This window comes from Phocoena sinus, chromosome 10 (assembly GCF_008692025.1).
Source record: "Phocoena sinus isolate mPhoSin1 chromosome 10, mPhoSin1.pri, whole genome shotgun sequence".
NCBI lineage: Eukaryota > Metazoa > Chordata > Mammalia > Artiodactyla > Phocoenidae > Phocoena > Phocoena sinus.
The window spans coordinates 6,232,903-6,259,179 of NC_045772.1; the positions used below are offsets into that span (position 1 = coordinate 6,232,903).

General features: G+C 51.5%; 1 protein-coding gene across 8 annotated transcripts in view; it reads left to right on the top strand.

Annotated features, from left to right (window-relative positions):
* TTLL1 (tubulin tyrosine ligase like 1) overlaps nucleotides 1-26,277 on the top strand; it is a 36,602-nt gene that overhangs the window by 7,053 nt on the left and 3,272 nt on the right. For 3 of the 8 annotated variants that reach the window (XM_032646489.1, XM_032646492.1, XM_032646491.1), the window contains 9 exons: nucleotides 1,326-1,399; nucleotides 4,702-4,818; nucleotides 11,038-11,246; nucleotides 12,873-13,053; nucleotides 14,195-14,329; nucleotides 15,097-15,205; nucleotides 19,433-19,576; nucleotides 22,907-22,993; nucleotides 24,777-24,940. In XM_032646489.1, the coding sequence (XP_032502380.1) occupies nucleotides 4,706-4,818; nucleotides 11,038-11,246; nucleotides 12,873-13,053; nucleotides 14,195-14,329; nucleotides 15,097-15,205; nucleotides 19,433-19,576; nucleotides 22,907-22,993; nucleotides 24,777-24,940 (1,142 nt within the window). In that variant the 5' untranslated portion in view covers nucleotides 1,326-1,399; nucleotides 4,702-4,705. Of the gene's footprint in view, nucleotides 1-1,325; nucleotides 1,400-4,701; nucleotides 4,819-4,851; nucleotides 4,983-10,562; nucleotides 11,247-12,872; nucleotides 13,054-14,194; nucleotides 14,330-15,096; nucleotides 15,206-19,432; nucleotides 19,577-22,906; nucleotides 22,994-24,776; nucleotides 24,941-26,277 lie in introns of all 8 variants that reach the window. The other 5 variants (XM_032646494.1, XM_032646487.1, XM_032646495.1 and 2 more) reach the window with 5 other exon arrangements.

Consider the following 26,277-nt stretch of genomic DNA (forward strand, 5'->3'; position numbering starts at 1 on the left):
TTGATAGATATTTAAGTTGTTTCCATGTCTTGGCTATTGTAAATAGTACTGCTATGAACATTGGGGTGCATGTGTCTTTTCAAATTATATTAGTTTTCTCCAGGAGTGGGATTGCAGGATCATATGGCAACTCTGTTTTTAGTTTTTTGAGGAACCGCCATACTGTTTTCCATAGTGGCTGCACCAATTTACATTCCCACCGACAGTGTATGAGGGTTCCCTTTTCTCCACACCCTCTCCAGCGTTTGTTATTTGTAGACTTTTTGATGGCCATTCTGACTGGTGTGAGGTGTTACCTCATTGTAGTTTTGATTTGCATTTCTCTAGTAATTAGCAATGATGAGCATCTTTTCTTGTGCCTGTTGGCCATCTGCATGTCTTCTTTGGGGAAATGTCTATTTAGGTCTTCTGCCCATTTTTAGATTGGGTTTTTTTTTTTGTTATTGACTTGTATGAGCTCTTTGTATATTTTGGAAATTAAGCATTTGTCAGTTGCATCATTTGCAAACATTTTCTCCCAGTCCATAGGTTGTCTTTTCATTTTGTTTGTGGTTTCCTTTGCTGTGCAAAAGCTTATAAGTTTGATTAGGTCCCATCTGTTTATTCTTGCTTTTATTTCTATTGCCTTGGGAGACTGACCTAAGAAAACTGGTACAATTTATGTCAGAGAATGTTTTGCCTATGTTCTCTTCTAGGAGTTTTTTGGTGTCATGTCTCATAGTTAAGTCTTTAAGCCATTTTGAGTTTATTTTTGTGTGTGGTGTGAGGGTGTGTTCTAACTTCAGTGATTTTCATGAGGCTGTCCAGCTTTCTCAACACCACTTGCTGAAGAGACTGTCTTCTGCATTGTATATCCTTGCCTCCTTTGTCAAAGATTAATTGACCGTATGTCTGTGGGTTTATTTCTGGGCTCTCTAATCTTTTTTTTTTAATACATTTATTATTTTTAAATTTTTGGCTGCGTTGGGTCTTCGTTGCTGCGCACGGGCTTTTCTCTAGTTGTGGTGAGCGGGGGCTGCTCTTCGTTGTGGTGCGCAGGCTTCTCACTACAGTGGCTTCTCTTGTTGCGAAGCACGGGCTCTAGGCACACGGGCTTAAGTAGTGGCTCGCGGGCTTTAGAGCGCAGGCTCAGTAGTTGCGGCGCACGGGCTTAGTTGCTCCGCGGCATGTGGGCTCTTCCCGGATCAGGGCTCAAACCCGCGTCCCCTGCACTGGCAGGCAGATTCTTAATCACTGCGCCACCAGGGAAGTCCCTGGGCTCTCTATTCTATTCCATTGATCCATATGTCTGTTTTTGTGCCAATCATTTGTGTATTTTATTTTAGGTAAGAATCCGAGTCAAAATTTGGTGAAACTGAAGAGAAATTCAATGTTCCCGGTGGCTCCATAAGTACCTATGGTAGGTTGGGGCTGAGATGTTTTCCTTGGTGACCACTTGTCCACACAGCAGGTGGAGGGTGCAGGGGGCCGAGAGGAAACCTACCTTTCTCGGAGGCTCCATTTCCTGCTCAGTAAAGTGAAGGTGAGAATATTTGCCCCATCGGCCCGATTGGGTTTAGGAGTTTACCCTTGGAAGCATTTTCAGACTATTTTATGACTGAAGCGCAGGACACGTATAAAGTACGGCCTTCATCATTGTTCTGTGTTGTTGCTTTTACTTCTGCGTCATCTCCAGGTGGGAGCTGTGGCGGGAGTGAGGTCGCCCAGTGAGACTGGCGCTTGAAGTGCAGGGTGTGGGTTGTGGTGTCGGTGCTACCTGGCTTGGGGGTGATTCTCACTGAAATCCTGTGTCTGCAGTTGGACTCTAGGGGGCAGAGTACGAGCAGGATTGGTCAGGGATGCAGGGCTGTTTAGACTGAAATCAAATACAGGCCGACCTCAGAGATAACTGCAGATTCCAGTCCAGACCACCGCAGTGAAGCGAATTATCGCAAGAAGGCAAGTCACATGAGTTTTTTGGTTTCCCACTGGATTTAAAAGTTATCTTTACACTGTCCTGCAGACGGTATTGGGCGTTGGCAACTTGTCTAAAAGAGGTACTTGCCTTAACTAAATACTTTATTGCTAAAAAATGGTGGCCATCACCTGCGCCTTCAGCGAGCTATAGTAGTAACACCAAAGATCACAGATCACCGTAGCACATATATAATAATGGAAAAGTGTGAAATATCACAAGAATATTGTGACACGGAGACATGAAGTGAGCAAATACTGTTGGAAAAATGGTGCCGACAGACTTGCTCGATGCAAGGTTGCCACAAAACTTCAATTTGTAACAAACGCAGTATGTGCAAATCACCAGTGGTGAAAAAGTAAACTCCCCTCAGCAGTCAGCCTGGACAGTGCAAGAGGGTGTGAGGCGTGCGGGGTTTGCTCCGGTACAGACATGAGTTACCGGCACACGGGGACTCAGCTTCTGTGGTGCTTCTGCCATCATTTCCGTGTGGTGGCTGCTGACCTGCACGTGGGTCATGACGGATCAGTTGGCAGCCTTATGTGGCTGTCATGTGGCACTTAGAGCTTGCAGAGAGCGGTCCATTTATTCCTCACTTTGACCCTGTGGGCGTTGTCATCATCCTGATGAAGGCCAAGTTCACAGAGGGAAGGGCTGGGCTGTGTGGAAAGAGGTTTAGAGTAGGGTCACGCTAGGTTTGGCTCAAGCCACCATCAGTCCCTTTGGTCTGTTCTTACACAGGCTCTTAACCTTTGAGCCTCAGCTTCCTCATCTGAAAACCGGGGATAATGACAATCGTATGAGTTGCTTCCTTACGTGCCAGGCACCGTTCTCGGTGCTTTACATGTGTTCACGCATTTACTTCTCACTCCAACCTATGACATGGATAGATACTGTTGTTATCCCCATTTTACAGAGGGGGAAACAAGTTCGGAGAGGTTAAGTAACTTGCCCAAAGTCACACAGCTAGTGAGTGGTGGAGCTGGGCCTCAAACCCAAGCTCCGGGACCTATGCTTGACCACAGTCCCGCCTCGATGATACTACCCGCCTTGCTGGGCAACACGAGGAGGGAGTGGGCTGATGCTGGGTGGAAGCACCCCGAGCTCCGCCTGGTGGATTCTATCATGAGAGTGTCTTCTCTTTTCCTCTCCCAAGCAACACATACCTGGGTCCCCATCTCTACGTCCCATGCCTTTTCTGCCCGGTTAAGTTGCCCAAATGTGAAGCTATTACAAGTCCATGGAGGAGGTGCCTCGTTTCATAAAAGGCCCTCGAGGCTCATCAGGTCCCCTGGCTTTCAAGCCCAGTTTTTCACAGAAGCCCTTCTTCCTGAAAGCCCTTCACCTTCTGTGAAGAGGTACACAGAAGTGTAACAAATGCAGCCTTCTGTGGTCAGCGCTGGGGTGGGAGCCTGGAATCCTGGGCTGCCCCAGCAGTTTGAAAATGAGAATTCAAAGGAGGAAACAAGTCCAGAAACTTTCTCAAAGTCACATGGAGGTACTGACAGGCCTGTGACCACAGTCACTCATTCTCTCTGAAGTGATCATTTGCTGCATGCCAGGCACGGTGCCAGGCCCTGGGTGCAAAGCAGTGACAAAGAAAGCCAGCTCCTGCCCTGTAGCAAGGACAGAACTGCAGGGTGCCAAGGGGCCGCATAGCTGGTCTGGAGAGTCAGAGAGGCTTTGTGGAGGAAGTGACATTCACTTATGCTGGCAGACTGGTGGGCGGTAGCTTGGCCAGGCAGAGCAGGGCGGAGTGCTGCAGGCAAAGCATGTGCCAAGGCCCTGAGGTAGAAGAGGAGGTGGGCAGAGAAGTCCAATGTGGCAGGAACAGCGGGTGAGGGAGAAGGTGGCACAAGATGCACCTGGAAAAGCAGGTGAGGGCCAGGGGGCTGCGTATTTTAAGTACAGTGAGAGCCACGTTGCTTGTTCACCGGGATCGATGTGGTCAGACAAACAATATCACCCACAGTTAGGGACTTCCCTGGTGGTCCAGTGGCTAAGACTCCGTGCTCCCAAAGCAGGGGGCCCGGGATTGATCCCTGGTCGGGGAACTAGATCCCACATACATGCCGCAGCTAAAAAGATCCCGCGTGCCACAACTGAGACCCGATGCAGCTAAAATAAATAAACAAAGAGATAAATATTAAAAAAGATCACCCACAGTTAAAGAGAGTGAATTGGTGTAGCGAATCCGGAAGCAGCAGGGAGATAGGCAGAACTTGAGGGGACGGGGGGTGCCCAGACTGGGGTGAGTACTCCCACCCACCCATCAGAAGTCAGCTCCAGGGTCCCTGCTCAGGGCAGCCTTCCCAGCTGTCTCCGCTCTCACAGTGGTGCCTGTCCTCGTGCCTGTCCTTGTGGCTCCAGTCACAGCTGCTATTCGGCGTGTGTTGCCGTTATTTCCCACTTAACCAGGATTCTCAGTCTCAGCACAACTGGTCTTTGGGGCTGGATGCTTTGTTGGTGGGGGCTGGCGTGGGGCATACTGTACGTCGGAGGGCGTTGAGCAGGATCCCTACCTCTGCTTCCAGATGCCAGAAGCATACCTCACCCCCAGTCCTGGCAAGCGAAGTGCTGCAGGCGTTGCCAGATGTCCCCCGGGGGTGACCTGCCCTGGCTGAGAGCCACTGGGGAGGACTGAGCTGGGGGTGGGGGACGTCTGCTCGCCGCGTGTAGAGGACTCCTTTGGGCGGAGGGACGTGAGTTGTTAAGTTTCATGGCTCCGACAAGGTGATCTCTTCCAGGATTATGGCAGGAAAAGTGAAATGGGTCACTGATATCGAGAAGTCGGTGCTGATAAATAACTTTGAAAAGAGAGGATGGGTCCAAGTGACAGAAAACGAGGACTGGAATTTTTACTGGTAAGTATAAACCAGGGTTTGGTTGTCTTCCAGAGCCCGTTTATCAGCGCGGTTAATCCCATGCCGCACGGACTGTCCTGTGTAGGCGCCTCCAAGCCATCGTGCCGCCTCCCCTTACACTTCGCTCATCTGGGCCCTTCGTGCGTGCGGGGAGAAGGCCCTGGGTTAGTATACGTGGTGGAGTGTCCCCTGCTCCTGGTTATCAGGAAGTCCCGGGATGTCTCAGCACGGCTGAGTGTGGTTACACAGCAGTGGGAATTTGGGTGAGAAACCAGAGCCCCGCCTGCCTCTAGTTCATGCTGGTCACAATGGTGCCCTGTTGCCTGGCACCTCGGGGTGCGCTGGGGAGGTCAGCATCCTGTGGGGTGGTGTGGGGAGGAGATTGGGGGAAGGGCTGTGGGGAGAGCTCGGTGCTTCCTTTCACCTCCCTCCCGTTAGGCCGAGAGGGTGCCGGCTGGACTGACTGAGAAACCGCGGAAATGCATGAGGCTGGAAAAGCAGTGTGTGGGCCCTGAGTCCCGGGTGGTACCACCCAGCCAGGAGCCTGGAGTCTTCCTAGACTCCTCTCCTCGCCTCTCACTTCCTCAGGGTGAGGTCCTGTGTCCTCCTTGGTCCAGGCCTGGTCTGCTCCCTCCCTCGGGGCGGCCTCCACATCCCTGCTGGGTTCCTCAGCCAAACACTTCGCCGACCCTGTGCAGCTCCTGGGTCCAGAGCACTGCAGTGAACCTTTGAGGGGGCAGGGGACCAGTGGGGGCACACGTCGGAGTCGGCAGGGCCTTTGTCACCCTGTACATCCCCCCGCCCCGGACTCACTCTCCCTGCTGCCACCTTGAGAGATGTTACTCGGCTTCTCTCAGCCACTTCTCTTCCCCGCTCCTCCCCTGGTCCCCGCTGGTGCAGCGGGCTGTGCGTTTTCCCCTGTTGACCCACTGCTGAAACTGTCTTTCTTTTCCGTCTGTGTACGTGCTATGCTTTCTATGCCTCCTCAGCCCCCCATTTGGAGACGCAGTGCATCCAGGGGTTACACGTCCAGACCCTGGAGCCAGAGCCACGCATGGCTTCAGCCCTGGCTCTTCCGCTGCCGTCTGTGTGGCTGTTAGCAGAGGACTTGGTCTCTCTCTGCAAATACCGTTTGAGGTTTCAAGGAAGCAGTGAAGCACAGAACTCGGGGCAGTGCCTGGCGCATGGCGCATGGCGGGTGGTGTGGGGAGGCGCTGTCCTTTGTGCACCAGCACACCTGCCCTGGAAGCCGCCTCTGCCTCTCGCGCCCTCCCAGGCTGCTCTATTCTGGTGCCGTGGCAGCAAATGCTGAGTGCTGTGACTTGTGATTTCCCGGCCTGTCCCCTCTTCCAGTGTCACTGTGAACCCCTGGAGAATGAGGACCTGGCCTGGCTTATCTCAGCATCCCCGGAGCCTGGCCGGGCCTGGGCACAGAGTAGGCAGCACCCAGCCTCCAGCTGCAGCGGTGGATGGAGAGGTGACCCTAGCTTTGCTCCTGGCAGCAGTGAAGTCACCTGCCCTTTAAACTGCAACCTGGGAACTCCCTGGCAGTCCAGTGGTTAGGACTCTGCGCGTTCACTGCCGAGGGCCTGGGCTCGATCCCTGGTTGGGAAACTAAGATCCCACAAGCCAGGCAGCATGGCCAATAAACAAACAAACAAACGAACTGCAACCTAATTTCCCTTCAGGAGTGTGGACTGCAGAGAGGAAGGGCGTTGATGGAGTAGTTCAGTGCCTGTGTATGGTTTAGTGTCAAGTTTACGTTCTTTCTTCTCAAAGGTAAAGTGAAATCCTTTATCCAGAGCCCTGTTTCATGGGAGCTCTGAAAAGAAGGCTGAACAGGACAGTATTTTGTACTTGCTGTTTGGTGTCCCACTGCCCAGTGCTGTGGGGCCCAGCAGAACTCAGCGCGTTCTTTCGGCTTCTCTGGGCAGCTGGTCACGTGCCAGGGATGGGGGTGGGGGGGTGGGGATTTGAATGCTTGCTTCTTCATGCCGAGAAGCGTTTTGGAGCTTTTCTTAACCAACAAGAGAATGACAGAGAAGAAAAGAGCTAAACAATATGATAAGGTTGGATATTTGAGATATCTTGAGAGCTCACGCTTTAAGCGCTAAGTGTCCTGTTGGGTCTTAAAAATTGGTTAGGGAAGAATATTGGAAACAACTAAACATTAACTGGTTGGGGAAAGGTGAATAGATTAACCAAGTGGATTACGGTACAGCCGTTGAAATAATTGTGATGATTATAAAGCAGTTTGGGAAACTGAATAACAGTAAGTGTGAAGAAAAACATATTACGAAATTGTATTTGTATTCTGATAACAACTATGCAAAAACAGCTTGCATGTGGGCAGGAAGCAGAAGGAGTGTGAAACAGGTAAACACTGGCTCTCCTGGAGGGGGTGTATGGGTTATCCGTTGCCGAACTGATGGTGAGTAACAAACACCACAAACTTAGGGGCCTGAAACAACAACCGCTTTTTGCCGCACATGAGTTTGTGGGTTTGGCTGAGCGGTTCCTTTGGTCTGGCAGAACTTCACTGTTCCTGCCTGGGCTCACTCACACATCTGCTGTCACCTGGTGGGTCATCTGAGGCTTGGCTGGTCTAGGATGCCCTTGGCTAGGACGACAGGGGCTTCTCTCCATAAATCTCTCACATCCCTCCAACCGGCTAGCCTGGGCTTGTGGTGGTGTCGGGGGCCCAAGAGGGAGGTGGTAGCTCTCAAGGCCTTTCGGGGTTAGTCTCAGAAATGGCACACCATCACTTCTGCCCTTCTTTTTGGCCAAAGAAAGGCATTAGGTCAGCCCCAGTTCAAGGGGAAATATATGTTACCTCCTGATGGGAGTTGAGGGGTGGACAATTGGGGCCCTTTTTACAATCAGGCTACACAGTAGGTGAACATTTATTTATAACAAAGCGTCCTTTGTTCCTTGGAGAAATGCCTGATGCTGGGCCTCAGGAAGAATTGTACAAGGTGAGCTCGGAATAGCTTGTCTTAAGGGAAAGCGAGGACGTCGTCGAGGCCTGCTGGATTCAGGTTAATAAAACTCAGGAGACAACTTGCAGAGTTCCTTCTGCCCAAAATAGGGACACCTAGAGCTTCCATAAGAATAATGACAGCAGACTGAAACTCATGAATCATGTTTGAATCTATGAGTTCATAAAAATTCCCCAAAAGACCTGAAATGGAACAAAGCCCCACATAATTTGTGGCACATTAAAATGGCCACAGAGTTTTTGACACCACTTCCTTCTGCAGATGGGGTCTTCGTTCCCCTCCTCCTGACCTTGGGTGGGCTCTGTGATTGCTTTGGCCAGTGGGATGCAGTCAGTGTGATCCAGTCAGTGTGATACAGGCCTTAAGAAACCAGCAGCTTCCTCCTCCTGTGTGGGAACCCCCTGCGGGAGCCCTGAGCTGCCACATGAGAAGTCTGACCGTCCCGGGACCGTTGTGCTGGAGAAGTGGCAGCTGCACCCACCTTCCAGCCATGCCTGCCAAGGTGCTGGATGTGGAAGAAGCCTTCTCGGGGCCCCCAGACCAGCTGGCTGAATCCCACCCAGCGACCTCAGTGCTGCGTGGGGCAGAGCGCTCTGCTGAGCCCTGCCCAAATTCTTGACCCACAAAACCTCGAGATATCATAAAATGGTGGTTGTCTTAAGTAGCTAACGTTGGGTGATTCGTTTTGCAGTGATAGGTTCCCAGAACACAGCTCATCCCACGTCTGCGGGTGGTAGGGAACCAGCTCACTATTTTGAAAACTGGTAAAGGGAAAGAGTCACACACTTACTCAGTCTTCCCTGTACGAACCATTCATGGGTTACCTAAATTGTTGACGAAGGGAAGTTTCTCCTTGTAGAAATATTCCTGCCGATAAATGAAGGAGGAATGAAAAAGGAGAATTTCACTGTTTTGCAACCCCTCACGGCATAAGGATCTACGCCTGTGCAGGACGGAGGCCGCTGACCACAGGACAATAGGACACTTAAGTGTGGCTGGTCCAGACAGAGATGCATGTGCCGGAGTGTGATGTACGCTCCCGTTTTAGTACGAAGAAACAAATGTAAAATTCCTCATCACAAATTTTTATGTTGAAATGGTATTTTGGATATATTAGGTTAAATAAGATACATTAAAATTACTTTCACCTCTTTCATTTAACTTTTTTTTTTTTTTGGCTGCGTTGGGTCTTCGTTGCTGCACGTGGGCTTTCTCTAGTTGCGGCAAGCGGGGGCTACTCTTCGTTGCGGTGCTCAGGCTTCTCATTGTGGTGGCTTCTCTTGTTGCGGAGCACAGGCTCTAGGTGCGCGGGCTTCAGTAGTTGTGGCACGCGGGCTCAGTAGTTGTGGCGCATGGGCTTAGTTGCTCCACGGCATGTGGGATCTTCCCGGACCAGGGGTCGAACCCATGTCCCCTGCTTTGGCAGGCGGATTCCCAACCACTGTGTCACTAAGGAAGTCCCCCTTTAACTTTTGTTTTAATGTGACTACTAGAAAATTCACTATGTGACTCAGCTGTGGGTCACATTTTCTATTGGGCAGTGCAGCTGACTAGTCACTGACATCCTGAAGGGAGAGGCTCTCCGGCTGGATGCCACCCCGGGACGCAGCTTTGCCCCCATCGGCCTGCAGCTCATCAGACCTCTAGGTCTGACTCCCAACTTACAGGAAGTACAGGGCCCTGGGGAGCATGATAAATAAGGAAGCTGTGAGAACCCCTACAGAACAGATACCCGGTGTCTTCAACAAATAAATTACCTAGAAAAAAATTAAGGAGGGGTGGGGGAGAATGTATAGATTTAAAGAGATGTGTGTGAGAGAGAACAACTAATCAGAAGGCCTGGCCCTTATTTGCCAAAGTTGTAAAAAAATATTTATCAGACAACTGGGGAGATTTGAACACTGAGTAATATTTGATGATATTTAGGAATTACTGCTCCTGGGATTTCCCTGGCGGTCCAGCGCTTCCACTGCGGGGGGCGCAGGTTCGATCCCTGGTTTGGGAACTAAGATCCTGTGAGCTGCGTGGTGCAGGGAAAGAAAAAAAAATGGAATTGGCTGCGCTCCTTTTTTTTTTCAGTTGTGATAACAGTATAAAATAGGATATCATATAATATAAAAAGGAGTCCTTAACTGTTAGAGATTCTAACAGGAATAATTTGGATGAAATGATATGGTATCTGGGAAGTGCCTCAAAATAAGCCAGTGCTGTGAGGTACAGGCAAAGCAAGGCTGGCCTCGTGGTGACTGTTGAAGCTGGATTACGGGGTTCTGTTGCACTTTTCTCTATACTTCTTCGTGTGTTTGAGCTTTCCCATAATAAACAGTGTTTTGTGTTTTTTTTAATCCTTTTAATCCTTTTGTTCTAATGATTATGGAATCAAAAGAAACCCTCTGGTTGGTGCTATGGGGAGGGGGCGGGTTGGGGGCAGGGAGTACAGAGAGGACCTTGCTTTGTCTTGTGACTCCAGGACTCCCTTGTGGGTGCCAGCCCTTCTATCCTTCCTGCTTCTCTGGGGGTGGCTAGGGAAGTCAGACAGGTGTGGCAGGGAGACTGGCTTTCTTAGAGGATGAGAAGGAATCTATTTCTCTTTCAACTCTCATTTCACTGGGGGCTTCGCGGTTTAGCTGGCCTGTCAGGGGTCTCTCCAAGAATATCACATGCCAACTCAGGGTCCTTAAATAACCCCTGTTTTTTTGTTGTTTTTAATTTTTTGGGTTTGCCACATGACATGCGGGATCTTAGTTCCTGACCAGGGATGGAACCTGCGCCCCTTGCAGTTGAAGCACGGACTCTTAACCACTGGACCCCCAGGGAAGTCCGTGGGGTTTTGGTTTTAGGGGGTCCCTGTCCTTCCTGACTTCGGGTGTGAGTCAATGAGTTTCCTGACTTCAGAGTCTGACTTTCATTAGTTTGGTATCAAAATCAATGTTATCATTAACTGATAAACATTTTTTGAGCATCTACTCTGTGCCAGAGAGTACAACCAATCAGGGCAGAGTCAAAACAGCCCCTGCCTCAGATAGTTGAGGTACAGTCAGCGGACACACAGCCTGCCGCTGTGGGCCAGGCACCTGGCTCAGTGCCGGGTTGGGGACAGGTAAAGCTCTGAGGGAGTGTGCTTCCTGGTCAGGAGTCCCCGGGCTTTAATGACACCCGCCTCCACATGGACACATTCTGAGCTTCTGTCCTGCACATCCCTTCTGTGCTTCTCTTTCAGGATGAGTGTGCAAACCATCCGCAACGTTTTTAGTGTCGAGACTGGCTACCGGCTCTCAGATGATCAAATAGTCAACCATTTCCCGAACCACTATGAACTGACGCGGAAGGATCTGATGGTGAAAAACATCAAGAGATACAGGAAAGAGCTGGAGAAGGAAGGGAGTCCTTTGGCAGAGAAGGACGAAAGTGGGAAATACCTCTACCTGGGTTTGTGTCCTTTCCACCGGCCTCACGTTTTAAATAGATAGTGGAGTATTCTCCAGTGGCACAAGACCGCGAGATGGTGACTGTTGGCTTTGAGGGATGAACGTGTTTGTGGGCACCTCTTTCATTCCAGGCATCTCCAGAATTGGGGGAGGGGGCTCAACTTGGAATCTGAGTTTGTGTGAGTGCCTTGGGAATGTGCACAGGAGGTGATGGGCGTGGGGGACACTCCCTGAGTTACAGACTGCCAGGAGGGATCATTACTGTGTCCAGCAATGCCTGGGGAGCGCAGTGCGTCCCTGCCCCATCTGGTGAGAAAAGCTGGGCTGTTGGGTAATTTCAGAATCCCTTTAGCACACGTGGGGAAAAGTACATAAGTGACCTCTCTGGGCCTCGTTCCCTAATCTGATAAATGGGAATGATAACAATACCTATCTTACAGTTTACTGTGGGGATTAAATGATACAGATTTGTCAAGTACTTAGCACACAGCTAAAAGAGAAAACTCATTACAGGCAGACCTCAGAGGTATGGTGGGGTCAGTTCCAGACCACCAAAATAAAGCAAATTACCACAATGGGACTTCGCTGGTGGTCCAGTGGTTAGGACTCCACGCTTCCACTGCCAGGGGCCCGGGTTCGATCCCTGGTCAGGGAACTATGATCCTGCAAACTGCATGGTGTGGCCCAAAATAAATAAATAAGCAAATAAAAAGAATGAAGTTTTAAAATAAAGCGAATACCGCAATAAAAGCAAGCCACATGAGTTTTTTGGTTTCCCACTGCATATAAAGGTTATCCTCACACTAAACTGTAGTCTGTCAAGTGTACAATAGCATTATGTCTTTAAAAAAAGTCAATGTACATACCTTAATTAATTAATTATACTTTTGGCGACATTGGGTCTTTGTTGCTGCACGCGGGCTTTCTCTAGTTGCGGCGAGCAGGGGCTACTTTTTGTTGCGGTTCTCAGGCCTCTCATTGTGGTGGCTTCTCTTGTTGTGGAGCATGGGCTCTAGGCGCGCGGGCTTCAGTAGTTGTGACACGTGGGCTCAGTAGTTGTGGCTCGCGGGCTCTAGAGCGCAGGCTCGGTAGTTGTGGCGCACGGGCTTAGTTGCTCCGTGGCATGTGGGATCTTCCCGGACCAGGGATTGAACCCGTGTCCCCTGCATTGGCAGGCGGCTTCTTAACCACTGCGCCACCAGGGAAGTCCGTACATACCTTAATTTAAAAATACTTTATTGCTTAGAAATGTTAACCACCATCCGAGCCTTCAGTGAGTTGTAATTTTTTTGCAGTAGTAACATTAGAGATCACTGATTTCATAGCAAACATAATAATAATGAAAAAAAAAATAATGAAAAAGTTTGAAATACTGCGACCGATAGACTTGCTCCACGCAGGGTTGCCACAAACCTTCAGTTTGTAAAAAACGCATTATCTGTGTAGCACAATAAAGTGAGGTGCGCCTGTGTCGTACCGGGATTGAACCGCAGAAGCCCTTGCCCTGTGGGATGCTGGGTGGGGGCGTGAGGTAGCGAAACAGGCCCTGAAGCGGCAGTGGCAGCATCTTTCTGTCCGTGGCCCCCGGCGGGCTGGCTCACCGTTGTACCCTCTCTGTTACCCTCAGACTTCGTCCCCGTCACCTACATGCTGCCTGCTGACTACAACCTGTTCGTGGAGGAGTTCAGGAAAAGCCCCTCTAGCACCTGGATCATGAAACCTTGTGGCAAAGCCCAGGGAAAGGGCATCTTTCTGATCAACAAGCTCTCGCAAATCAAAAAGTGGTCCCGGGACAGCAAAACGTCTTCGTAAGTGGGGGAGCCCGTTGCATGTGCTTTGCCACGGGTGGGGGGGGGGCCCTCGCTTGCTTTTCCAGGTGTGCAGCATTTGTGCAGGTATACACGTGGCAGCAGGGCAAGGCTCTGTGGCCACTGTAGCGTCACCAGTCGTAGAATCTCACCTGGGGATGGTGGGTAAACTGGCGTAAGGTCACAGGAGCAGGGAGCCTCGCTGGCCGCTCTCTGTCCTGAAAGCTGGGGGGGAGACCCGTCCAGCCCTGGTGCTTCTGAGGTGGCGAAGCACATGCTTAACACCTGGGTGCCTGGGCTTGAGCCCCTGTCTGACACTCACCACCTGAGTAAGTTTTGTTGTATAGACTCTTAGGTTCTTCATCCGGGTAAACTGGGGACACAAATAGCACCAGCCTCACGGGGTCGAGGTGGGGATGGACCCGAGTGCCAGGCAGTGTGTGCGGTCAGTGTAAGAGAAGACCTAAGTGACCATCAGGTCAGGTCTCCTCTCTGGATTGGGTGCCCCTCAGAACGGAGGACACCAGGAGATTTCATCTGAGGCTCACTCTTTGCCTCTTTGAGGTCCTTAACTGCCGGGAAGTGCCTGGAGGCCACCATTGGTGCCATCCTTTCCGGGTGGGCCAGTGGCTCCCCTGAATTCCCAGGAGTGGCAGGGATGCCTCCTTGTGTCCCGCATTTAAGTCTGACTGCATGATGCCAGCACCCGGGGGTTCCTCTGTGGATACCCCCCACCCTCGTTTTCTCCCCGTGAACTGGCCTCTCACTTAATGAGAGGCAGCAAGCTTGTCACCAGCCGACTAAAGACCTCTGGTCTTTTTTTTTTTAATTTATTTTATTGAAGTACAGTTGATTTGCAATGCTGTTTTCATTTCTGCGGTACAGCAAAGTGATTCAGTTATACATATATAAATTCTTTTTCATATTCTTTTCCATTATGGTTTATCGCAGGATATTTGAGTATATCTCCCTGTGTTGTACAGGAGGACCTTGTTGTTTATCCATCCTATGTATAACAGTTTGCAACTGTTAACCCCAAACTCCCAATCCATCCCTCCCTGACCCCCTCTTTGGCAACCAGAAGTCTGTTCTCTATGAGACCTCTGGTCTTTGCATCTAACCTCGACTTTGACACGCCCAGGTTCCTGACTCAGTCTACCAAGGAAGCCTACGTGATCTCTCTGTACATTAACAACCCGTTACTAATCGGCGGCAGGAAGTTTGACCTGCGCTTGTATGTTCTGGTGTCTACGTACCGCCCACTGCGCTGCTACATGTAAGAGCCGGAGTTTTGTTTCCATTCTTTAGACTGAGCTTTGGGAATTCCCTGGTGGTCCAGTGGTTAGGACTTGGCTTCCACTGCGGGGGGCCCGGGTTCGATTCCTGGTTGGGGAGCTAAGATTCCCGCATAATGCGCGCTGTGGCAAAAAAAAAGAAAAAAAAAAGACCGTGCTTTGACACGATACTTCCTACTCCTCGGAGACCTTGCAAGGGTTGGTCGAACTCCCCGTACAAGTAGTGCCTGGCATGTGATCCATGTTGAGTAAGGCCGTAACTTTGACACGAATGTGAATCTTTAAAGCAAAAAGCAACTCTTTTACCCTTGCAAAGATACTCAGAGAAAGAAGCCAGACACAGAAGGCCACATGTTGTACAATTCCATTTATATGACGCATCCAGAAGAGGCAAAACTGTAGAAACAGAAAGTAGATTAGTGTTTGCCCAGCATCAGGGTTGGGAAGTGACTACTGATGGTCGCAGGGTTTCTTTCTGGGGTGATGCAGATGTAAAATTGATTGTGGTGATGGTTGCACGACTCTGAATATACCAAACACCGTTGAGTTGTACACTTCATGTGGATGAGTTATATGGCACGTAAATTATATCTTAATAAAGCTATTATGTAAAAAGAACCATAAAAAATAACAAAGCAGCTGTTTAAAAAGTTTAAAACAAAAAGCAGCTCTTTTAAGAGAAAAAAAAGTGTTATATTTTGTTTACGCTTGTCCTCAGAGTATTGAATTCATCTGAATTCCCACTTAGGTATAAACTTGGATTTTGCCGCTTTTGCACGGTAAAATACACCCCGAGCACCAGTGAGCTGGACAACATGTTTGTTCATCTCACCAATGTTGCCATTCAGAAACACGGGGTAAGTGTTTCTTTTCCCTTGAGCTTAAGGAAATGGACTGATTTTATGGGTTTCTTTGTTTTTCTATTTGCAGGAGGGGTTGGGTGGGTACCGGAGTTGAATTTAAGATGCCCTGGCACTGATGAGGATTTTGTGGGTTTCTTCATTTTTCTATTTGCAGGAGAGGGTGGGTGGGTATAAGAGTTGTATTTAAGATGCTCTGGCACTGATTGGGAGGGGGAACCCCAAATATCCAGTGTGCTTGTCCCACTGGGGGTGGGGCATTTGGAGAAAGTCCCACATTCAAGTAGTTCTGGGACCTTGGGCAACTTAATTGACTCTTGGAGCCTGGGTCTCTCGAGTCATAAAAGGAGATAATATTATTACCTTGTGGGGCTTGTGGGAGGATTATATGAGAGGACTTGTGCTTGGTCATTCAGTTAAAGACCAGGTACTGAGCACCTGTCTGGGGTGGTCCCATGATGAGGGCTACAATTATGGGCAAAAACTTCCTTCACCCCTACTCTCATGGAGCCTAGAGCCTGTGGGGGGAAGGCAGTCATCAAATAATCACACTGCATCTGAGATACACGTTCTGCAGGTAGAGATGCAGGCCTGGAGGAGCTTGGAATGAAGGGGCCTGCAGTCCAGGTGGTCGGAGACCGCCGCGCACAAGTGGCCTTGAGCAGAGAGCTGAAGTCTGAGCGGGGGTTCCCTGGGTGGAGGAGTGGGAAGAGCATTCTAGCAGAGGGCACAGCACGTGCCAAGTCCCCGTGGCAGGAAGGAGCATCGCAGGAGCTGAAAGGAGTCGGGGCAGCTGGAGCCCCCGAGCGAGGCGGGTAGAGTGAGAGGACCCTGTAGAGGCCAGCGGAGGCCGGGACACAGGACGTGGTAGGTTCTGTGCAGGCTTTGGGGCTATAATCCAGTCCTGGCGAACAAGGCCTGAAGGTCTCATTTCTATAGGAAAGACTCTTCTATTTGGGTCTTGCTTGAATGGAAGCCTGAATACCCTAGTCTTTTCATCATTTGAATAGAAAGAGGGTAAATATTGATAGAAAACAAGCTTTTCTGAGTAACCTACTGAAGGGTTTGGTCAGACCAGCTTGGGCCCAATCCCGTGCCCATCACTTAACCTCTGGGTGACTTGGGCAAGTCACCCAGCCTCCCTCTCAAACAGGAGCCCTGGTTTTTACCTTCCTGGTCGTGGCAACTGGCTTCCCTGTGGGGCTGACCCCAGCTCACCTGCCCGTCGGGTTTTCCTGCGAGCAGACTGAGAGAGCGTTGTCGTTACAGCGTTCACAGTTAGGGGAGAAGGGGCGACTCGGCCAAGGCCTTACTCATAAGAATTTGGGAAAATGGTCTTTCAGGGGACACAGCACAGAACTTAACAGCCATTTGGGGACGCCACACCCTTCATAACCAAGTAGCACATTTCGTGAAGTCTGGGCGGGGGTGGGAAATGACAGTGACCGACCTCGAGTCCACTTGGTGTCCTGAGGTCAGTGCATGATGTGTTGGCCTGCTAAGCCGCCTCACCCTGGGGGGGCCAGAATGAAATTGGGAGGGTCCCATTTGATGAGCCTTCTCAGGACATCAAACACGAGGTCACTATTTCCATCACTAAGGAAAAGAAGCCATTTTAAAAAGACAGAAGGAGAGAGCTGAGGCTGTCTTCAGCCTGGCATCTCTTTGTGCACGGGAAGCAGCAGTGCTCTCCACATTCTTCCTGTTTCTAAATGCTTCGCTTTTTAATGTGAGAAACAGGTTACTCCGAGAAACGTCCGTTTCACCCTTGAATGAAAGCTTCACATGGCTCTAAGTTAGCATTGCGTAGAGAATAGATGTTATATCGAACACAGAAATGCTGTGGGCCAGTGGATCTGCTTGTCCACCGAGGGCCCCTGGGGGCAGAGCACCACCCGGCACTCTGGGGCAGGATGATGAGACACATCCCTGCCCTCAGGAAGCTCAGAGTCCAGCCAGAGGGGCAGATTGCAAAGGACAGAGTGTCAGGAAAGGTCAAGAGGCCTTGAGAGTGCGGGAGTGGGGTTTGGGGCCTGCCAGGAGGCTGGCTTAACCACGACTGCTGGCGGGTTTCCCAGGGTGCAGGGTGAGTCCTGAAATGTGCAGCGTTTGCCAGTTGATAGGAGAAAAATGTTCTGGGATAACTCTGAGAAAATAACTTTCCTACGGCCAAAAAGCGGCGCTTTTTGTATCATTACTTTGTATCTATATATATTTGCGGTACGCGGGCCTCTCACTTTTGTGGCCTCTCACGCTGCGGAGCACAGGCTCCGGACGTGCAGGCTCAGCGGCCATGGCTCACGGGCCCAGCCGCTCCGCGGCATGTGGGATTTTCCCGGACCGGGGCACGAACCCGCGTCCCCTGCATCAGCAGGCAGACTCTCAAGCACTACGCCACCAGGGAAGCCCTGTATCTATACTTTTTATATCTATGCACGTGTAAGACAGTGTCTTGCATAAAGTGTATACTTTATGCCTCTGGAACTTTTTTTAAGTAAACAAATTTTTCTTGATAGTAAAAAGAATCTGTATATAGGAAAAGAAAAGGTATTGCTGGACAGTTAGCCTAGTTTTTCCTATAATTTATTTTAGGGCTACAGTCCTTTTTTTAGGGATACAAACACCAAGTAATATATTTGAGAGCCTGTTTGAGGTGAACAAGCTTGGGCACCTCATCTTTTGAGGCATTTTAGTAAGAACTGACATGTAAAAGGAATTTGTCTCTGACCTTGAAAAGATGTTTTTGAAAATATGGATAATTCTTTGCTTTTATATGTAAACAGAGTGCTTGGAGTTTGTTCCTTATTAGGCTGATTTTGTTTTAGTTCACAGTTACCAACTTTATACTTAGAAAATGAAATCTCCGTCTCATAACTTTCTAATATACTTCAGTATTTTCTAGCTTTTTGCCTCCAAAGAGGCAGTGTGTGGAGAATTAATGTTCAGAGTCAGAGAAGTAGAAAGAGCACTGAACTGGCATCGGAAAACCTGGGCTAAGGTCCCAGCTCTGTCACAGCCAGGATGAAAGCTTGGGCAAGTAATGGGGCCTCTCTGAGCCCGAGTGTCTCAGACAGCTGGGACGCTGTGAGGAAGATTCACGTGTGGGTCTCTTAAACCATCGTGACCGGGGCATGATGTGTCCCAGGTTGGCTTCTCCAGGAAACAGAGGTAGAGATGAGCGTGCAGGAGGTTTACTGGGGCACGATGTCAGGGGCAACACCAGGAGTTGGGGGGAGCCGGATCGGGCAGAGGGGGGTCAAGTGGGGACACAGCTGCAGCAGGGGCCCCAGCCAACCTCAGCGCGCTCTGCAGCTGGGTGCCCCTGAAGAGTTGTCCCAGACGGAGACAGGGGCCGATACCCAGGCACCAACCCCTCACTGGCTGTGGGCTGCCCGAGGAGGGGTTGGACTAGGCAGGTCCTCTTAACCAAGGGCAGCTCCCTGAAAAGGTCTCTGCTGTAAGAAGGAACACCTTGATCTTGAAGGGGTGTCTGGGTGGCACTCCATCCACAGCAGGCACCGTAAGGGATAAAGCATTGATTATGAGAATACTGCAGAGTTGAGTGTAGTTGGCCCTCCATATCCCAGGACTCCACATCTGCGGGTTCAAGCAGCCGTGGGTTGAAAATATTCGAAAAGGGACTTCCCTGGCAGTCCAGTGGTTAAGACTCTGCGCTTCCTCCGCAGGGGGCGTGGGTTCCATCCCTGGTTGGGGAACTAAGATCCTGCCAGCTGTGCGAAGCAACCAGCTTCAGAAAAAAAAAATTCCAGAAATTTCCAAAACAGCAAAACTTGAATTTGCTGCTCAATGGCAACTATTTTTGTAGTATTTATGTTGTGTTTACAATTTACATAGCATTTACATCACATTAGCTATTATAAGGAATCTAGAGATGATTTAAAGTACACAGGAGATGGGGAGGATGTGTGTAGGTTACAGGCAAATACAATGTCATTTTATATAAGGGACTTAGGCGTCCAAGGATTTTGGCATCCAAGGGGGGTCCTGGAACCACTCCCCTGTGGATACCGAGGGACAGCTGTATTTTAAAACATCACATGTGTAGGAGGCCCAGATCCCCAAGGGGCAGGGCCCATCCACTTTGTTCCCGGGTGCCCGCCCCCCCCGCACACCAAGGGGCACCAGAAATGCTCAAGGGTGAGAGCAAGCGCTGGGCTCCTCTGGGAGCATTGCCTGGGGCGCCACCCCCTTTTCTGTGGCCAGGAGGATTACAACCACATCCACGGGGGCAAGTGGACAGTGCACAACCTGCGGCTGTACCTGGAGAGCACGCGAGGCAAGGAGGTGGCCAGCAGGCTGTTCGACGAGATCCACTGGATCATTGTGCAGTCCCTGAAGGCCGTGGCGGTGAGTCCCAGGAGTGCTGGGGGCGGGGCGGGGAGCCCTGGGAGGAGAGAGCGAAGGAGACCACGCAAGCCTAGCAAGAGTTTGGGATTTGGGGGTGCAGGTGGCTCTTTTGTTAAAAATAGCTGTTTTTATGGTCTCACCTCCTACACATCTGCCAGAGGCCAGGGTGGTCTCGGGAAGGGAGAGGGGCTGGCTCCTGGCTGGCGTTGCTGCAGCCATGGCCCTGGAACCTCTACAGAAGGGCAGGGACCTCGTGACGTCATCGTCGGCTCTTCTGTGCCCACTGAGTCGAGAATGAGTGTTTTGTCATAAGCTGATGCTTTGGAGATGGACTTTTCAGCAGCCTCCCTATTTTTAGGCTTCCTGCTTTGCTATTTCATAGACATTTAGGGCTGGAGAGAGCCTCTTTTTTTTCACTCAAGTCTCATATCTGTTGTCTGGTTTGAAGTTTTTGTGTTTCGTTTCACCGTTCTAAAGCAGGTGTGCATCTATTTTCGAAGGGAAAGCAAAGGATAAACCCTGGGGCACCAGCATGCAGGCCACTATTTCTGGCGCAGATGGCGGTGGGCAGACTGCAGTAGTGCCCACACACCGGGGTTGAGGGGCTGCGAAAAGAGCTGCGCTTGCTGGAGTCGGAAACGCGGGGAGATTGCTGTTCTGGAGAAAGTGTGATGTGGGTTTGGCAGCGAGGTGGACGTGTGTGAAAAGATTTATGTGAAACCTTCTCAGTGGAAGATTAAGGCCCTCTCTCCCCGCTTTTTCTTTTCCCCCTTTGGCCGCGCTGTGCGGCTTGGCGGGATCTTACTTCCCCGACCAGGGATTGAACCTGGGCCACGGCAGTTCCTAACCGCTGGACCGCTGGGGAATTTGCTCTCCCATTTTTAACTTTGAAAATGCCAACTTATACTAATTCCCCTATACGTGAAAAGCTTTGTTGAAACAACTGCGTAAAGAAAACTATGGACAGGAGAGGTGACCCTTCAGTGGACATTTCGGCTTTACTGTGCCTTGAATCGAGCTCCTTCTGTGTCAGCAAGCACTGATGAGCCCTGCCTGTGCCTTCAGTCTGCGTCTCGGGCCCACAGGGAGGACTCGGCGGGGAAAAGCGCAGGGTCTAGTTAGTCTAGTTAGCTGTTGGAGAGAGGCGTCTCAGGGGTCACGGTGCGGATGTGTGGGGAGCCCTGGGCTCAGATTTCAAGCCGAAGCCACCATGTGCCTCCTGGCGACGTGGCACAAGTGCCTGCCCTCCGTGGGCCTCGGGGGTGTCCTCTGTGAAATTGGGGTCATGACCCTGACGTCTCGGGCTGGTTGTGTGAACACGCTCCGCGGAGGCTAACTTACGGGCTGGGAAGGTATATGGCGGCGGCTGTAACACAGGCGATGTGGGAGCCTCAGTGCCCGATTAAACCAGTGCCTCCGCTCCCGTCCTGGCCTGATTGGCAGAACTCTGAGAAAGAGTTGGCTGTTTAATCAAGAAAACCTGTGTCCTGGCCCCGGATACACAGCCTGTCTCGAGGCTGGATCTGCCAGGCGCCTCTGAGCATCTTCTCCTGGGCCTCAGCCTCCTGAGCTGAGAAGCTGTTGGATTTCTAAGGCTCTGAGGCTTTGGGGAGCAGGGATTTATTTTTTCAGTTTTTATTAATTTAGCAAATATTTGGTCACCTTGTTTTTAACCAGGTTGTTGCCTTCGGGGAATCGAGGGGAGGGGCAGGCAGGGAAACAGGAGGCTGCGGTAACTCGTGAGGAGGGCCTGGTGCAGGGTGTGGACCACGTGGGGGGCCCACGGAGAAGCCGAGAGGCAGAGCTTGGGAGCAGAATGCTCAGAGGGCCAGAGACAGCGGGGCCGGGGGATGACAGAGGGTGAGTGACTGTCCTCTGTTCCCTCTGTGCTGCAGACGCTTTTGGGGACAGTGGTGTGTGCGCTGGCCGGGTTAGGACACCAGGCTTTCAGTGGAAATGCAATCATTCCGCTAAATTTCCACGTGATGAAACAGCCCCCCAGCCTGGTTTTCCTCCAGTGAGTGGGGCTGCACTGGGCTCTCTCCCCCTTAGACGTTTCCTGTTCTAAATCCAGTGTTTTAGGGAGAGTCCAGGCATCCACTAACGTATGAATAGGCCTTACCATCCTCACAGTCGCGTCTGTGTGCTCCCCTCGCTGTGGGGTGCATGAGAGTCCCCGGGGAGCGTGTAGCACTGCTGCTGGCTGGGCCTCTCCTGGAGGGTTTAATCCAGGCAGCTTGGGCAGCCTGGAAGTCTGTGTTGTAAACAAGCCGCTGGTGGCTTTTTTATGCACTTGGAGAACAATTTTTGAAATGGAATTAAAAACTGAGAAGAAGGGACTTCCCTGGTGGCACAGCGGTTAAGAATCTGCCTGTCAATGCAGGGGACACGGGTTCGAGCCCTGGTCCGGGAAGATCCCACATGCCACGGAGCAACTAAGCCCGTGCGCCACAACTACTGAGCCCACGTGCTGCAACTACTGAAGCCTATGCGCCTAGAGCCCACGCTCCGCAGCCAAGAGAAGCCACCGCAGTGAGAAGCCCATGCACTGCAACGAAGACCCCAAAATAAATAAATTAATTAAAGAAAAAAAACCTAAGAAAATCCAAAAAACATTTTTTTTTTTTTTTTTTGGCGGTACGCGGGCCTCTCCCGCTGCAGAGCACAGGCTCCGGACGCGCAGGCCCAGTTGCCATGGCCCACGGGCCCAGCCGCCCCGTGGCACGTGGGATCCCCCCGGACCGGGGCATGAACCCGCGCTCCCTGCACCGGCAGGCGGACCCCCAACCACTGCGCCACCAGGGAAGCCCAATCGAAAAATTTTAAGTAAATGGATTTGACTTTTGACTTTTGTCACAGAGAGCAGAGGTTCGTACGCTGCATCCCGAGGGGTCTGTGAAGGGACTGACAGCCTGGTGGGCTCTGTGTGTGTGTGTGTGTGTGTGTGTGTGTGTGTGTGTGTGTGTGTGTGTAAGACGCACAGGCCTGAACTTTGGGTGCCTGGGCTTGGAGCTGGACTTCTGTCCACTCTGAGGAAAGTCTTGTGCCAACGGAGACGTTCATTACTGGTTGTCAGACCTCAGATGAATGAGACGTGGAGATGGTGATTGCTTCACGAACCCCCTTTCCATCCCTGACCTTGCGGGAGGAACACGGAGAGGAAGGGGGGAGGGGAGAGGGCGGAGATGGGAAGCCGCTGGTCACAGGAGTGAGCTGGCATCACCACCGTGAGTAGGGTCCTGCCGCTTTAACATCCCACAACTCCACGATGTGGGTCTTGGCTGGGCCCCCCAGTTCTGGCTCTGTAACCCGCCGGTCCTCTCCCTGCAGCCGGTGATGAACAACGACAAACACTGCTTTGAGTGCTACGGCTATGACATCATCATTGACGACAAGCTGAAGCCCTGGCTGATCGAGGTACCCACGCGCTGCATGCCCGCGTGCCTGGTCGCCCCGCACCCTCCCGGTGCTTCTGCCTCAGGCTCCGTGGCCCCAGCCAGATGTTTCCCAGGCCACGGTGGGCGCGGTAGGACGGGGCGGGCAGATGTCCAGGTCTGACGGTTTGCTGATGGTTGGGGAATACACACTCCCGGTCTGTCACCTCCGGCGAGCCTAGCCCACAGAGCCCGAGCCATCCTCCCCCTTCCGAATGGGTGCTTCCGGGTGAGTCCAGGTCCTGGGGCCCGGCCCTGTCGGACACTGTTCCCATTCAGGAAAGGAGCTCACAGACCCGGAAGCCCTTGGGAGGCCGTAGCGTTCTGTCTGGAAATAAGGAACGCTATCCTCTTGGGAGGAAGGCGTAGTTTGGAAGTGGACTCATATGCCCGTTTCAAGGCGTAGACAGGATGTAGTGATGGCTGTTCTAGAAAGAGCAAAGTGCATACACCCTTTTCCTGATGACGGTGGCAGCGGGCGCTGGCACACCCGTCTGAGGCCCTGACACGGAGCCCACCTTGCCGGGTGGTCCTGCTTTGCTCTGCTGCCTGGAAGAGGGTCTCAGGCCTCAGGGGCGCAGGGCTGGACGGGCAGAAAGGGTGCAGGCTTCCACTCTGGTGACTCATCTCCCCGCTAGTGCCCCTGAGTGCCGTGTCCTCTCACCACACCCATGTGGACGGGACGGCTCAGGCCCTTTAGCTCAGTCCTGTTTCCAGCCGAAGCTGAGTCACAAGAGCAAGTGAGTGGTCCCCTGTAGGGGAGTCAGTGGGGGCCCTGCGGGGAGCTGCCAGGAGAACAGGTTACGGGAGGGCGAGCTGTGTGTGTGTGTGTGTGTGTAGATAAATGTGCGTATAGATAGACAGGTAGGTCAGTCCTTAGATATAACATATTTATGCTTTTTTTCCCTCCATCTTAAACAGAGTAAATAACTTGAATGGAGCTCAAGCTTTCCTTGATGAACTAGGATCTTAATTGTGAACATTACTTCTAAAATACTAACAGGTCTTAACTGTAGCATATCTGTAAAAAGAATTACAGTATTATACGATCAACCACGGTGGTAATTTCAGGGGCAACCGAGGTCCACCCTGCCGGTGGCACAAAGACACAGTCTGACTCCTGGGCGGGGAAGCCTGAACAGCTTGCACGTTTGCTGTCTCTTCCCTCTCACGGCCTGAGAAAACAGCCCACCAAAGTCATTACAGCTGTGCCTAAAACAAGGGTAGATAGGTACTGACTGAGGGCCCGTGGGACTCTCGGCGGAGTAAGTGGCCACGTTTTAACACACGGATTTTGTGACTTGGCTGACCTCCTCAGAGGCCTGGACGGGCTCCTCACCTGGTCAGAATGTTGCTTTGTTGGTGAGCTAGTACTTACTCTCTCAGCAGAAGGGGTCCTTTTCCTTTTACTCGACCCACGATGCTGCTTGGTCAGGGTCATTGGGTCACTGATTCCAGCAAAGCTCTGGGCAGCATTTGGTGCTGGGGACAGAGCTCATCACACAGGTAGTCGCTGAAATGACGTTTGTGATGGACATTGACCTACGATTTTTGTTTGCGTGGTGACGGATTTGTAGCTTCTGTTCCTAATCCTGTCTTTAAATATCGTTTGTATTTCCCCTAACAGCTAATGAAATAGATCATGAAATGCTCCCTGAAGGCGTTAGGTATGAACGGTGTGAATCACAACCGTGTCTGCGTCGTGCGGCCTCGCTCCAGGCGAGTAAGTGGTCTAGCCAAAGGATGTGTTCTCTTTCCTCTCGTAGGTGAACGCGTCCCCATCCCTCACCTCCAGCACTGCCAACGACCGAATCCTCAAGTATAACCTGATTAATGACACCCTCAACATCGCCGTCCCTAACGGCGAAATTCCAGACTGTAAATGGAACAAGTCACCCCCAAAGGAAGTCCTCGGCAATTATGAAGTTCTGTAAGTTTGTGTGTCTGTGCAGCTGGCCCCGTGTGTGTCAGATTGGGGGGTACCAGGGCCCACCTGGGATTTTCTAGGTATACGTGGACTCACCTTATCGGGTAGAGTACTTTGTTTTTTGGTGTTATGAGATAGATCTCGTAGCAGACAAGCGTTTGCGTGCTGAACCAGGCCTCGGTCTAGTCTTGTGCCTGAGAAACATTAACGAAGCATTTGCCACGTTTGCTGCTGGGGCAGCAGGAGCTGGTCACGTGCCGTGGAGCGGGGGCTGGCCACGCCCTGGCCCACCCCGAGAGCTGTGTGACACTGAGGAACTAATCGATCTCTTTGAGTCTCCGTGTATACATCTTTTTAAATGAGGATAATACGATCTGTCTTACGGTGGTGAGAGGAAAAGAAATGTAGCATTTGAGGGCTTGACACACGTGTTGTCACATTTCATTTCTCCAGCAACTTTGTGAGGTGAGGGTTGTCAATGGCTCCATCTTACACGTGTGGAAACAAAGGCTCAGAGGGGTTACGTGGCACGTTGGTGGTGACATAAAGCGGGGGAAAGTGAGAACCCATCAGGAGGGCAGTGGTCGAGCAAGTCCAATTCGTTCTCACCATACAAGAGTGAGTGGACGTTAAAAGGACTGACCTGGGGCTGTGCCGGGGGCCCGGGAGGAAAGCGAGCTGCAGGAAAGGGAGCCTGATGTGATCCATGTGAAACGGGCAGTGGTCCCGGTGCCCCCTCCCTCGGTGTGATGGGCATTTCCATGTGTGGTGGCTGCTCTGAGAGTGGACGGGCCAGGAGGCGTGGAGGGACACGCATTAGGGTGTCAGCATGGACACCACTGCTGCAGGGGTGTGGGCCGGGGAAGGGGAGCCAGGAAGAGAGGGGAATAGCACCCAACCCGTAGGACTGGATATGTTAGGATCACGTTACGTGATCCTGTAAAAGTAAACATGTGCGTTTAACTTAACATTTTTAAAAAATGAAGAAGTGGTGAGTGAACTTTACACAGCACACAGATCCCAGGCTCTTGGCTGGTAGCGCTGCTGCCATGTGGACGTAAGTGTGCAGCCCGGGGAGGGTGGTCGGGAACCGAAAGGGCGACCAGTTGGCCGGTCGGTTGTGTCCTCCAGTGCGTCTGCTGTGCAGGTGGGGTGGAGAGTAGGCAGAGGGTGGAAGTGCCCGCGGTGCTCGCCAGGTGCGGGAGAAGGGCAAGGAAGCGTGAGGGTGTGAGCAGGTGAGGACAGTGTGGGGGTGGGGAGGGGTCATGGGGTCAGGGCTGTAGGACAGTGAGCTGGGAAGAGGAGGGGCAGAGGTCAGAGTGAGGCTGGCGCCCGAGGTT